General features: G+C 42.7%; 1 protein-coding gene across 2 annotated transcripts in view; it reads right to left on the bottom strand.

Moving 5' to 3' along the window:
- OLAH (oleoyl-ACP hydrolase) overlaps positions 1-13896 on the bottom strand; it is a 31527-nt gene that overhangs the window by 5335 nt on the left and 12296 nt on the right. For both annotated transcript variants that reach the window (XM_040968163.1, XM_040968162.1), the window contains 3 exons: positions 11057-11195; positions 9072-9171; positions 7579-7748 (listed from right to left, as the gene is read on the bottom strand). In XM_040968163.1, coding sequence (XP_040824097.1) covers positions 7579-7748; positions 9072-9171; positions 11057-11195 — 409 coding nt within the window. The remainder of the gene's footprint in view (positions 1-7578; positions 7749-9071; positions 9172-11056; positions 11196-13896) is intronic.

Genomic DNA, 13896 nt, shown 5'->3' with positions numbered 1-13896 from the left:
TATAATTTGTTCTATGCCAAACCCTCTACTAGGCGCCACCTCCTACAGGTGTCCCACCTTGAGTGGTTACCATTATTATCTCTTCCTTTGATTAGATACCAAGTGTGGCAGAAATGTGCTCCAGGTCTCACAGTAAGGCATGAGCAGAAGGATTCAAGAATCTGGTAAGTGCATTCTAATGATGACATGGTTAATGCTTGCACAAGGATTAATTTTTTAAAGCAATTTTTTTTTCCATAAAGACTTTTTTTTACTTAAAAAGCAGACCAACAGAGGGGGAGAGAGATTCCATTTGTTGATTCAGTCCCCAAATGGCTCAACAGCTGCAGCTGGGTTAAGCTAAAGTCAGACGCCTAGGATTCCATCCTGGTCTCTCATGTGGGAGGGAGGAATTAAGTACTTTAACTATGTTCTGTTTCCCAGGTACACTAGCAGGCACAGCATCCTGGCACAATAGGTTATGCCACTGTCTACAGTGCTGGCATCCCATATTTACTGCTTTAAGTCCCTTCTGTTCCACTTCCAACCCAGCTCTCTGCTTGTGAGTCTAGAAAAGCAATGTATGTTGACCTGAGAACTTGGGTCCCTTCCCTTTACATAGGAGACCTGTAAAGGTCTCCTTTGGCCTGGCCAAAACAATTGTGATCACTTGAAAAGTAAACCAAAAAGAGGAGTTTGGGCAGGGTTCAGCTTTGGGTTTGGGGCAAAAGCAGCTACCTGCAGTGTTGCGGTTGTGGGGGGTGTCCTAGCCACGCCGGGCCCAATGCTGGGGACTCAGGCCAAAGTCACTGCTGAAAGACAGTGACTGAGTCCTAGTCTTTGGGCAGCCAGCAGACAGAACCTGGCACCAATAGGTACAGTGGCCACCCTGTGGCGAACTCTGGGGTTTTTAGGATATATAGTTGCTGCCTAGGGACAACCATGAATAAGGCCAGTGTGAGTGTAGGTGAGGGATGAATTCTGGGTGATTCCCAGCAAAGGGGTCACAGAACTTTCTCTGGCAAGCATGGGACTGAGACTTGGTGGTCCATAAGATCTACTTGGGCCAGACTGATTCACCAGCCCAAATGGGAATCCTGAGATGGGTTGTTAGCATAGAGCATAACTGACTGCCACATACCAGTCCACACGAAAGCTATGGATGGGGGCCTATCTGGCAGGGCTAGGTACCAGTTCCTGACTGAGTGGTGGAACAGTGGAAGGGTCACACTTGGCAGGGTCAAGACACTAACCAACATGCAAGAGAACCAGGTCCAGGGGTAGATTCTGTGGGGGGAGTATGGACCCAATCCTGTGGAAATACAAGTCCCGCTGGTTAGCTTGTGAGCTGGGGTAGTGATGGGCTGAGTCATGGAACCTACCATCACTTACAGGTAAAGGAACTGACAACAGTCAAGGTAGCAGCACCCGAAAGTGCATCCTAAAATAGATGTGGGGTGGATTGAGCTGCAACTGGAAGCGGGCAGACCAGGCAGGGCTGAGCAAACTTCAACTCATAAGAAAGAACAGAATTTAAGATGGAGCACAGGTCATGCTGAGCTAGGCTCTTACACCAACTGGTCTGCATAAGCCAGGGATACTAGACCACAGCATCTAAGGTAAAGGCTGAGACAGGTGAGTGGCTAAGCCAACTGGGACAGAGCAACCACTGGCACAGGCAAGTAATCTAAGGCTGGGAACAGTCTCAGTTGGGGAGCTGTGAGAGTACACCCTTGTTGAGTTGGGGTTCCCACAGGAGAGTGCAAGGGCCAGAGTGGGGAATATGTTCTGGTCCGGATATGGCTGCAATCTCCCTAGGCACAAGTGTGAACTGGGGCTAGGTACACCTAACTAGGCTAGACACTAGCACCCTCTGATGCTCTGGAGAACCTGGGTAGACATAGGACAGATTAGGCAAGATTTCTGTCCCTACTGAGCCATGTGTGAGACATGTCTGGTTATGGACAAGCCTTGGCTGGGCTGAAACATCCAACAGTAAGAACCGGAATAGATTGAAGTCCAGCAAGGAGGGCTGGTCCATGAACCCACCAGTATGCACAAGATCTGGCGTGGGGAGAGGTTCTGATGGAGGAGCTTGGAAAACTCCTCTGTCAGGACACAGTCCCTGCAGGTGAGTACAAGAATCATGATGGGGAGCAATCCAGACCATGCCAGAGAAAGATACCCACCAGCATACATTTGGCATATGTTGGGGGCAGACCAGGCTGAATCAGTTCACATCATCCGCTGGTGAATCCGAGCACCAGCATTGAATGTGGGTTGGGCCAGGTTTGGTTGCAACACAAACCAGTGCACATTACAGAATGCCAAGGTGAGGTGAGCCACATGAGAACCAGGGAGGGAGGGTGCAAAGCTAGCAGGGGGAATGTGGGCTCCCCTGCTGGACAACCATTCCCACCTGAGAGCATGAGCTGGGATGGGGGCAGACCAGACCAGGCAGGACTACAACACCTATGGGCCTCAGGTGAGCTAGATCAGGGAAAAGCCAGGTTGGACTGACTGTTTCGACTGGTGCAAGCAAAAATTAGAGTGGGTGAGGGTTGGTTGGGCTTTGCTGCAACATCAGCTGACAGATGCTGGCACTAGGGGCTAAATCTGTCAAGTTAAATTCCAGAACCACCTGGAGAGTGTATAATCCAGGAGTGGGAGTGGCCTAGAAGGGAAATAGTAGGCTCCTCCCTCTTGGGTTACCACTCCCACTGGAGAGCACAAAAACTAGGACAGCGGCAGGGGTGGCTGACAGAAAGGCACCTGCCAGCATGTGTATGGATTGGATAATGAAACTAGTTAGGTTGAACTAGGCTTCAATGCCCATTGACATGTGTGAGAGCTGAATGGGATGTGGGACAGACTGGACTAGTCTGCTGCACATGCTGGCAAGCACAGGAACCAGGGCAGGGATCGGACCTGATGTGGGTTATTGTGGGTCACTCCCACTAGGCTGCAGTTCCCACTGGTTTTCGTGAGGGCAGAGTGTAAAGTGGGCAGGATTGGGATGGACTACAACACCCATTGGTTCATGTGGGAGACAGGGATAGAAACAGAACTGACCCAGCAAATCCAATGACCAGCATGTGCATAAGCTGATTTGGGAGACGGACAGTGCCAGACCCTGTATTGGCAAGTGCATACAAGAATTAGGTCTGAGTTCAGTTCAGATGAAGTTTCTTTGGAGATCCCTCCATCTGAACTGTTGATCTCAGAACCCCAACTATGAAGAGATTATGTCAACCAGTGCATTCAGAATAAATTTCACCATGATTGGAAATGTGAGATTGGCAGCAATTCAGAACTGCTGAACTATCAAAACTGCTTGAGCAGGACCTTTGGAGCATGCCCCACATCGGGGATCTGGAATGGGTGGGAGGCTGGATGGGGCTTCTCCCTTTGTTTCTCCCCTGACCCCAAATACAGGGGGAGGGGGAAGATGATATTAGTGTGGAAGCAATGGTCTTACCCACTTTCCTGTAGCCCTTGACCTTGTGTACCCTAATCAACTATGTAAGATTATATATAAAAAAAGTAAGCCAGAAGATGAAAGATTCTCTCTCCCTTTCTTTCTTCCTCTCTGTTTTTCTAACTCTCCTATTTCCATAACTCTGCATTCCAAATAAATATTTTTTAAATATTTTTTTTACTTGAAAGGAAATTTACAATGAGAATGGGGGGGAGAGAGAGAGACAGACAGACAGACACCTTCCATCTGCTGGTTCACTCCCCAAATGGCCACAAAGGCCAGAGCTAAGCTGATCCAAAGCCAGAAATCAGGAGCCTCGTCTGGGTCTGCCCCATGGGTGTCAGTCCCCAGGACTTGGGCCATCCTCCATTGCTTTCCCAGGCCATAAGCAGGGAACTGGGTCAGAAGTGGAGCAGCCAGGACTAGAGCCTGCACCCATATGAGATGCTGGCACTGGCAGGTGGAGAATCGGTTTGTTGACCTACTGCACTGGCCCCATAAATAGTTTTTAAACAATAGCAACAGCTAGATCCCAAGTTGACATTCAGGTATCAGTACAAGTGCCTCAAGTGGCTGCTTTAATGTCCTGTGCCACAGGGCCTGCCACTCACTTAGAAATTAATATAAATGTATTATTTTTAATGAAAGTTACCATGCTGTGCCCTTGGTTTCAAAAACTTCTCCCTCCTATCTTAAACTCTGTGTCCTTTGAACAAGGTCACCTCTGCTCCTCTTAAGCCCCAGCTACTCTCTGGTTGAACATCTTTAAATTCCTCATACAAGTAAGATCACGTCGTGTTTGTCATCTGTCTGCCTGCCATGTACTTGGCACAACATCCTCCAGGTTGGTTTGTGTGATCTCAAGTGAAAGCATGTCCATTTTAAGGTCCAACTAAGATTCCACAATGGGTATCTGCCATGTTTGCTGGTGAATGCATGGTGGAACTCCCAAGGCATGCATGCCTCAACTGCTGTCTCGGCCTTGGGGATAGCACTACAGCAAATATGACGTGTAGGAGTCTCCAGACAAAGGGTCAGTTCCTCAGTTCTTCTAGATGAGAGGAAGTTCTGATGTCCATTGTGATGTCCATTGTGTGATTGTTCGTACTGTTTCCCATTATTTACCCTAATGGATAAAGTGTAAAGCATTCCCTTTTCACATCTTTGTCAACAATGGCAGACTTTTGTCTTCTTTTAGTAGTCATTCTAAGAGGTGTGAGGTTTTGTCTTCTGGTTTGAATTTGCTTGTTCCTAGAAATAAACAATGCTGAACATTTTTTCATATACTTGTTGGCCGTTTGTATGTCTTCTAAGAATTGTCTGCTCATCTTAGGCCCATTGCCAATTTTAAACTCTGGTTATTTGTTTTTCTTATTCAGTTGAGAGTTCTTACGTATTTTAAGATATGTGCTTTATAGATATTTTTTCCAATCTATGGGATGACTCTTTGATTTCTTTTGTTGTTTCAAAGCTTTTAGTTTGATGTAATCTCAATTGTGTATTTCTTTTCTTGCTTACACTTTTTGGGCCATATCAAACAAAACATTGCCCGGACCATTGTAGTGATGCTTTCCCCTTGTGTTTCATTCATGGAATTTTATGATTCCAGGTCTTACATTGAAGTCTTAATCCATTTTTAGTTGCATTTTGTTTTTATTATTTTTATTTTGAATTTTGAATTTTATGATATAATTTTGTAGAATCTGATATTTCTACCCCTCAAGTTCTCAACCCCCTGACTGATTTTCCCGTTAGTCCTTTACAAGGAGTTATAATTCCATCAGTCTGTTATTTAAATGTGCCCCGACATTGCTGGTACAGACATTGTCAGACAGTCCAGCATCCCATTGTCTAGATATCTCCAGCAGTTTCATCTTTCATTTGGAAGTAGGGATGCATGTGGCATTATGTCTTCAAATCTGGATATGGTAGTCTCTATTACTACATCACTATAAATTCCATTTGCATGGTGGTTTTCTTATATTACAGTGAACATACGGTATTTGTCTTTTTGGGATTGACATATTTCACTGAGAATAATGATCTCTAGTTGGGACCATCTAGTTGCAAATGGTATAATTTCATTCTTTTTAATGGCTGAGTAATATTCCATGGGGGGTAGATATATCACAGTTTCTTTAACCACTCCTCTTTGGATTGGCATCTGTATGGTTTTTATTCTTTGCTATTGTAGAGAGTGCTGCTGCAAATATAGGATTACAGATCCCCGTATCATATACCCTTTTGGGTATATTTATAGGAGTGGGATAACTGGGCAATATGGAAGGTTTATTTGCAATTCTGTAAGCACTCTTCATGCTGATTTCAAAAGTGGCTGTACTAGCCTGCACTCCCACCAATAGTGAAGGAGTTGAGTTGCATTTTGAATGCAGTATAAAGCAGGGATCTGATTTTATTTTTTGGCATGTGGATATCTAATCTTGCCGACACATTTTATCTGTAGGCTATCTTTTTCCCATTGTATATTCCTGGATCCTTTGACTATAAATAGAAGGGTTTATTTATGGACTTTTGTTTTGTTACATGCATCAGTCTGTCTTTTTTATGCCAGTAACAAACTGGTTTGATTATGATAGCTGGAAAAAAAATGTACATCTGTATTTCAAAGTCAGAGGGAAAGAGAAAGAAAGGCCCCATGTGCTGCTTCACCCTCCAATAACTGGGGGTGGGATCAGACCAAGGGCTGGAGCTAGGAACTCAATCCAGGCCTCTCATATGAATGACCAGGACCCATCTACTTGAGCCATTACTAATCAGCGGCACCCAGGGTACATATTAGCAGGAAGGTGGAATGGAAAGCAGAGGTGAACTTGAACTCCAGATGGCCCAAGTACTGTCTTAACCACTTCACCAAAAACCCACTCTGATTACTATAGCTTTTTTTGTTTGTTTGTTTGTTTGTCATTTCAATTTTCTGTGGAAGTCTGACTAGTATTTTTGGATCCTGACTGTTTGCTAAGATACAAACATAAGACAACTTAGCCTTAATGAGAATCAGACCTGGGTCAAGATGGTTGGAGTAGAAATGAAGAGACATGGATAAGACTTGGGGAATCCAGGAAATAAATAGTGAACTTCATGACAAGAGGTAGGTTAGAGGTGAATCAAGGGATTTGCGAAGAATGAACGGGATTGTCTCCATGCTCAAGAAGTTGCTAATGTGACCCCAATTTTGGCAGCTATTGGTGAACTCCTAGTAGTCAGTACTGCCCAGTGTGGTCCATGCACAGTTCCAGACTTTGTGGAGGAAGTAAAAGAAGTGTAGGTCGAGGCATCTTCCTCCAAGGAACTTATTCCAAGGAGCAAGGCGCAAATGCATGGCAGTATGTATTGGTGGTAAAGGCCAAAAGCTGCCTCTGAAGTGACAGCCATGGGTAAGTTAGGCCAGGAAGAGCCATTGATAGATTTTGGTTTGGGGAAACAAAAATCACAGGAAAGCAAACCTCCCCCTTAGTTCACCTCCACCCTTAACAATACCAGCTGCCCATTCCTACTGATCCCTCTGAGAAGCTGAGAATGTTTTGGTACAAATTTATTTTAAAAGAAATAGTATGTGGTGCAACCAGTATTGTGGTTCAGTGAGTTAAGCTGTCGCCCATGATGTCAGCATCCCATATGAGAGCTGGTTTGAGTCCTGCTTCCAATCCAGCCCACTACTAATGTGCTTGAATACTTGGGCGCCTGAACCCACATGGTAGACCAGATGGAGTTTCAGGCTGCTGGCTCCTACTTGGCTCAATCCTGACCATTGTGGCCATCTGAGGAGTGAACCAACAAATAGAAGCTAGATTCCCTTGTTTTTCTGTCTCTATCTTCCTTTCGGTGGTCTGCCTTTCAAATAAATAAGTAGTACTTTAAAAATATTATGTGATGAAATGTGCACGTCTAACTACGTTTTTACAGAATAAATAGGTATCATCCATCTTTTGTAGTTAGTTTCTATGCCAAGGATCCATTCAAACCAATACACACTTGACAAGTGGCCCTAAAGGAGAGCAAATCAATTGCTTAGTTTTGTCTTCCATTTAAACAGCCTTAGAAAACTACCAATCTATATTTTCTGTAAATAATTATGTTAAAAGCTTGTCTCATTTACTCACATGAAATTACGCAGAATATGAACATCTGCCAACAGGATAGGAACATATTGTTGCTGAAATTCCTTGTCATCCACAAAATCCTGGGGAGTCCCTCCGAAGTCCATGAGGTGGCGGTTAAGCAGTTCTTCAGACAGTTCATTATCTGGGGGAACGGGCAGCCGCTCTTTTGACTTGAAACATCAACAACACAGCTCTGTTATTTTGATAGCCACACTTGCTCATAAACTAAGAGCAATCTAAAGAAGTTGCTAAATCAAGGATAGGAAATATATGCCTTTACTTACAGGCTTCCAAGGGCAATAATGTATTGTGTTTTTTAAAAATATTTTAAAGGAAGAATCACAGGGAGAGAAAGGTAAAGAGAGAGAGAACGCACTATCCAACTGTCCACCTGCTGGTTTACTCCCCAGATGGCTGCAATGACCTTGGCTAGGCCAGGCTGAAGCCAGGAGCCAGCAGTTTCTTCCAGGATACCCATGTGGATGCAGGGGCCTAAGCACATGGACCATTCTTTTCACATTAGCTGAGCGTTGGATTGGAAGTGGAGCAGCAATGCTACAAACTGGTGCCCATATGAGATACTGGCATTAACAGGCAGAGTTTCAACCCATTATGCCATGGCATTGTCCCCAATAAGTTTTTTTTCAAAGTTAGGAAAGGGCCTTCTGTGGTAGTCCAGCAGCTAAAGTCTTCACTTTGAACATGCTGGGATCCCATATGGGCATTGGTTCTAATGCCAGCAGCCCCACTTCCTATCCAGGTCCCTGCCTGTGGCCTGGGAAAGAAGTTGAGGACAGCCCAAAGCCTTGGGACCCTGCACCCATGTGGGAGACCTAGAAGAGGCTCCTATCTCCTGGCTTCAGATTGGCTCAGCTCTGGCCATTGTAGCCACTTGGGGAGTGAACCATCAGATGAAGATCTTGTTCTCTGTCTCTCCTCCTCTCTGTTTGTATCTGCCTTTCCAATAAAAATCAATAAATCTTTTTTTTTTAAAGCCAGGAGAAGAAAATTGGTAAGATAATGCCAATGTCTTAATACACAATTCTGGACTGAGAATTCCAAGCTATTCAGGACTTTAGCCCTGTAGTTGGGAAGATCTACAGTGTCAGAGGAAGAGTAGGCACAACAGCAGTATATTTAAAAAGCCATACCAGTCCTAAAAAGGTGACATCCCCTTTGTGAAGATTTCCTTCCTGGTTCCCATCCAGTTAGTCTACTGAAAGTGGATTGTGTGCCCAGCTGACCCAAAAGGCAAGGCAAGGCTCTGGCCGCCAACAGCTCAGCGGTGCAAGGGCAGTGCAGCCAGGGTCAGGGAAACAATGATGTGTGCTTCAGAGATGTGCAGAAATGGCAATAAGAGACTGGAGGGTTTTCAATAGCAAATAGTAACGCAGTCATCCCTCTGAGGCAAAATTTGCCAAATAACAGCTGGATTTTTATCTGTTTCATTCCTCTCTACTACCCTCCCCATGCCCATTAAAATAATGACTTACATGAGGAGGAGTTGCACTTGACACAAAGAAGTGAACTGGTTCCAGTTTATGATTTTCTTTTAGATGTAGTGCCGTCATAAAAGCAATATACGATCCCATACTAACTCCAGGAAAGAAAAAACATCACAATTCAGCAAAACTAGCGAAGATCCATCAGAAGTTGATAAAAACAAGTACTATAAAAGTAGCAGTGAGCATGGAATAGTCAAAAAATTGTGAAGTGTATTTTCAGCGATATCGTCAGCATAAAAAGCATTTCAAAGGCATCCCAGGTGGTTCACTGCAAGACTTAGTTCTGATTTTCAGTGTCTGAAAATGAGTTCATACTTCTCCCAGGAAGTATAAAGCTATTTTCAAAGTATAGTCGGGGGACCCCCTGGGAATTTCTGACACACTAACAGGTGACTCACAAAGTCAAAACTATTTTCAGAATGCTTTTGGGAACTTAATCGCCTTTTCGCTCTCGTGAATGCACAGTGACATTGCCTGGAGATGGTGTGACACAGGCTGTTGTAAAGGTTTGAGACAAAAGTGCAAACCCTGCTGCCTTCTCTAATGCCAAACACTGAACAAATCTGCAGAGGTGTAAAATAATGCCACTCTCCTTACTATGCTTTCAGGGGAAGAATGTCCTTTTTGTTATAACAATGCTTGTGAACACAACACAGGTGTGCCAGTGTATTTAAAGAAGTTAGTAAGTACCTTTCAGGCCTCTTAGTTCTACTTTCTAACATGGAAAATATTGACAGAAATCTTACTTGTAAACAAAAGCTCTTAGAGGTGCTCAATGTAACTTAAAAGGGGTTACTGGGACAAAATAGATGTATTACTATATCTTATAAATATTTAAAGATTTCTTTGAAAGGCAGAGCAACAGAAAAGAGGGAGCAATGGTGAAAGAGAGTGAAAAAGGGCAAGAAAGAGAGTCCTGTCTGCTGATGCCCTCAGATGCTCAGAATGGCTGGAATTGAGCCAAAAGCTTCAAACTTCATCTGCGTCTTCCCATGTGAGCAAGGACCCGACTATTTGAACATCACTGCTGTGTCTCCAGGTGCACACTAACAAGCAGATAGAATCAAATCCAAAACTGGAACTGAAACCTAGGCACCTCATTATGAGAGTCATGTGTCCTATTTTAACTGCTGCAGCAAATGCTCCATAGACACATTTTGCCAGAGGTTACTCATTTATAAATAAGTATGAAAGTATTTTTATATATGAGTTATACATTTATATGGATTTTGAAAGGGAGACTCTATCCCTGTGGTCATTGCTGAGGGAGTATAAAGTGCAGGTAATTTAAAAATATTGATCAGGAGCTTAACAACATGTGCATCACTTAAGAGATGTATACTAAATTTGTTATAAATTATTTTTAGCCACAAAGATAAAAATAATTGATATGCACAAAAAGATCCAATTAAATATATACAGGCTCTGCAAGTTGTGTATACTTATAGGCCGTGAAAGATGTTCTTAAATCATATTAAAGAAACATATAAAACAGAATCCTATTATGGAGAACTTTACATCAAAACTTTACAGAATTATTATCTTAGTGATAGAAAGATGGGTATATTTTATTTTCCAATATTTGAATCATATTTACAAGTATGATATGGTAGTCAAAAAAGTTCTTTATTATCACTTTCCACTTAATTCTCATGGTAGGAGCTAATATCATTCTCACTTTACAGAGGGATGAAATTAATTCAGAAGCTTGTAAAATTCATCCAACTGGTAAGAGGTAGAATCCCAGTGTCTGAGCTGACATTAGACAGCCTAGTTTAAGGAACATCTAAACATGTTCTTAGGAAAACCCATGGAAATTATAATTGAAAAGATAAATTTATCCTTGTGTCAAAAATATTAAAATTCACACCATAGACCTAGTTCTTCACAGTATCTGCATTTTACGTAAGGCTTCCATGGATTTGTGATTGAAGGAACTTCTTCTGATGTCTTTTAAAACTCATTTTGAATACCTGTGACCAAAAAATGCAAATGGCTTATCCTGGATGACGGGCAGCAGAGCGCAGACAATTTCATCCACTATCTGGCACATGTTATCTGCGAAAGGTTCTTCAAATCTGCTTTCTCTTCCTGCAAGCCGTACAGCGTGCACTGGAGACCAGAGAACACAAGACATGCTGACAGTGAGTGAGCTATCTGCAGGAAAAATCTACAGAAACCTGTCTGCAACATCGATATTTAAACTAGGCACAAACTGGAAGATGTCCCTCAGTAGGTGAATGTGTAAGCAGACTGATACATCCAGAACATGGAATGATTTTTTGATGAAAAGAAATTGATTAAAACAGGAGGAAAAGACCCAGTCCTCATGCTGTATGATCCCAATGAAATGACACCCAAGAAAAGGCAAAACTTTGAAGACAATCAAAGGAGCACCAGTGGCCAAGAGTTTGAGAACAGAGAGCCAAGGAATTTATAGGTGAAGCATAGGGAGTTTTTTAGGATGGTAAAGCAATTGTGCAGGAAATTGAAATGACAGCACTGTATTTTAATGCCGTCATCAAAAAACAGACCAGGGGGACAACACAGAGTGAACCTTAATGTACACTGTGGGCTTCAATTAATAAATGTACACCACTAAAGCAAGATGTTTGTAACCATGGAAACCGTCAGAGTGCTGGATGTGTGTATGGAACCTATGTACTCTCTGCTCACTGATTCTGTATGCCAAAAATTATGCCAAAATGTCAATCCTAGAAATTTGCAAGAAATAATGCCCGAATAGTAATTAATGATATTGAATTTACAGTTAGAACACTCAGAAAGCTCTCAAAGCCTCTATGGGTGCTCTGACGAATCTGACAAACACCCAGCAGTAAATGATATCAATTCTACACCAGGTCTCCCAGAACCTAGAAAAGGAGGAAACATCCTGACTCATTTTAGGAAGCCTTTATTACCCTGATCATGAAACCAGACAAGACCATTCCAAAAGAAACATTCAGTGTCACTCATGGACCTGGATTCAGAAATGAAACCTAGTAAAACCTGCAAAGAACAAGAAATCATGACCACATCAGCACCATCAACAGGTGCGGCAAACTCTTTGACAAGATTTACTACTCACACTAACAACTTCCAGCAAGCTGGCAAGAGAACTTCGGCCTGATAAAAGCTGACTATAAAACTCCTATGGCTGGTATTGTGTTGAACAATGAGTGACAGAATGTCTTCTCATTCAGGCTGTAAAATAAACAAAATGTTCCCTCTCAATGCTTCTTTGAAATACCAGATATGCTATATGATAAACAAAGGAAATAAGATGTTTAGATTAGAATGGAAGAAATAAAACTCCTTCTATGTACAAAAAGAAAAAGTTATGCATAGAAGGGGGATAGAGCTGAAGATAAGAATTCCAGAAACGAGAAAATTTGGGAGAATCAGAAGTCAGCACTACTACACAAAGTATTTTAAAAAATCACACTTCCTTGTATCAACAGAAGAGGCCACTCTTGAACCAGGAAACTGAAGAGGAACCATGCACCTCAATCCCAGTAGGCTGCGCTATTTTTTACTAAAACATCCAATACTTTTCATCCTAATCCTAGCACATAGATTGCTGAAAACATAAATGATTCAGCTGATGAAAATGCTTTAAAAAAAAGAGCAAGCAGAAAGGGCAAGTGACATAGGGTTATAGGTCACTGGGTTACCACTACTTGGGATACCCACATCCTACTTTGAGGGACTAGGATCGAGCCAGCCTCCCTGCTAATGTGCGTCCTGGGAACAGCAGATGATGACTTGAGTGCTTGGGTTTCTCCCACCCACACAGGAGCCCTAGATGGAGTTTCTAGCTCCTGGCCCCAGCCTGGCCCCAGCCTGCCCAGCCATGGCTGTTGAGGCGTTTGGTGAGTGAGCCAGCAGATGGAACCTTTCTGTCTCTCTCTCTCTGTCTCTCTCTCCCTCTCCCTCTCCCTCCCCCCTCTCTTTTCTCTCTGTCCCACTTCCTCCTTCCCCCTTCATTCCTTTATTTCTCCCATACAGGGCAGAATATTTGATATTTGTCTTTCTGTGTCTGGCTTATTTCATTTAACATAATGTCCTGCTGTTCCAACCATTTTGCTGCAAATGGTAGAATTTTATTCTCTTTTATAACTAAGTAATTGTGTGTGTGTACATCATATTCGCTCTCTGTTCATCTGATGATGGACATCATATTTGAATCCTTATCTTGGATATTGTGAACAGGGCTGCTATAAACATGGTAGGGCAGTATCTCTTTGCCTGCACCACATTATTTCCATTTTTCATTAACTTTTTGGAGCCTCCTTACATCTTCAAAAGATACAATTACCACAATTACCTCAGTAAAAATAGAAATTTTAAGTAATTTTAAAAAATATTTATTTTTATTGGGAAGGCAGATTTATAGAAGGAGAGACAGAAAGATCTTCTGTCCACTGGTTCACTCTCCAAGTAGCAACTATGGCTGGAGCCCAGAGCTAAGCCAATCCAAAGCCAGGAGTCAGGAGCTTCCTCCGGGTCTCCCATGCAGGTGCAGGGTCCCAAGGCTTTGAGCCATCCTCTGCTACTTTGCAGCCAGAACTCAAACAGGCACCCATATGGGATCCCAGTACTTGCAAGGTGAACATTTAGCCACTAGCCATCATGCTGGTCCCTTAAGTAATTTTTCATCAAAGAACTACCCTAATATAAACTCAGATGATTTCATAGGCATTTTTCCCCACTGTTTAAAGGACATAATGTCAATGCTATGTTGTGCATAATGTCAATTCTACCGAAATAAAAGAAGAAAAATTTCAAAAATTTTTTATGAAGTACCTCTGAC

This window comes from Ochotona curzoniae, unplaced genomic scaffold (genome assembly GCF_017591425.1).
Source record: "Ochotona curzoniae isolate NIBS_2020 unplaced genomic scaffold, NIBS_Ocur_1.0 scaffold_4683, whole genome shotgun sequence".
In the NCBI taxonomy this organism is placed as follows: Eukaryota; Metazoa; Chordata; class Mammalia; order Lagomorpha; family Ochotonidae; genus Ochotona; species Ochotona curzoniae.
The sequence above is the reverse complement of the archived record's forward strand: the minus strand, read 5'-3'. Positions and strand labels throughout refer to the sequence as shown.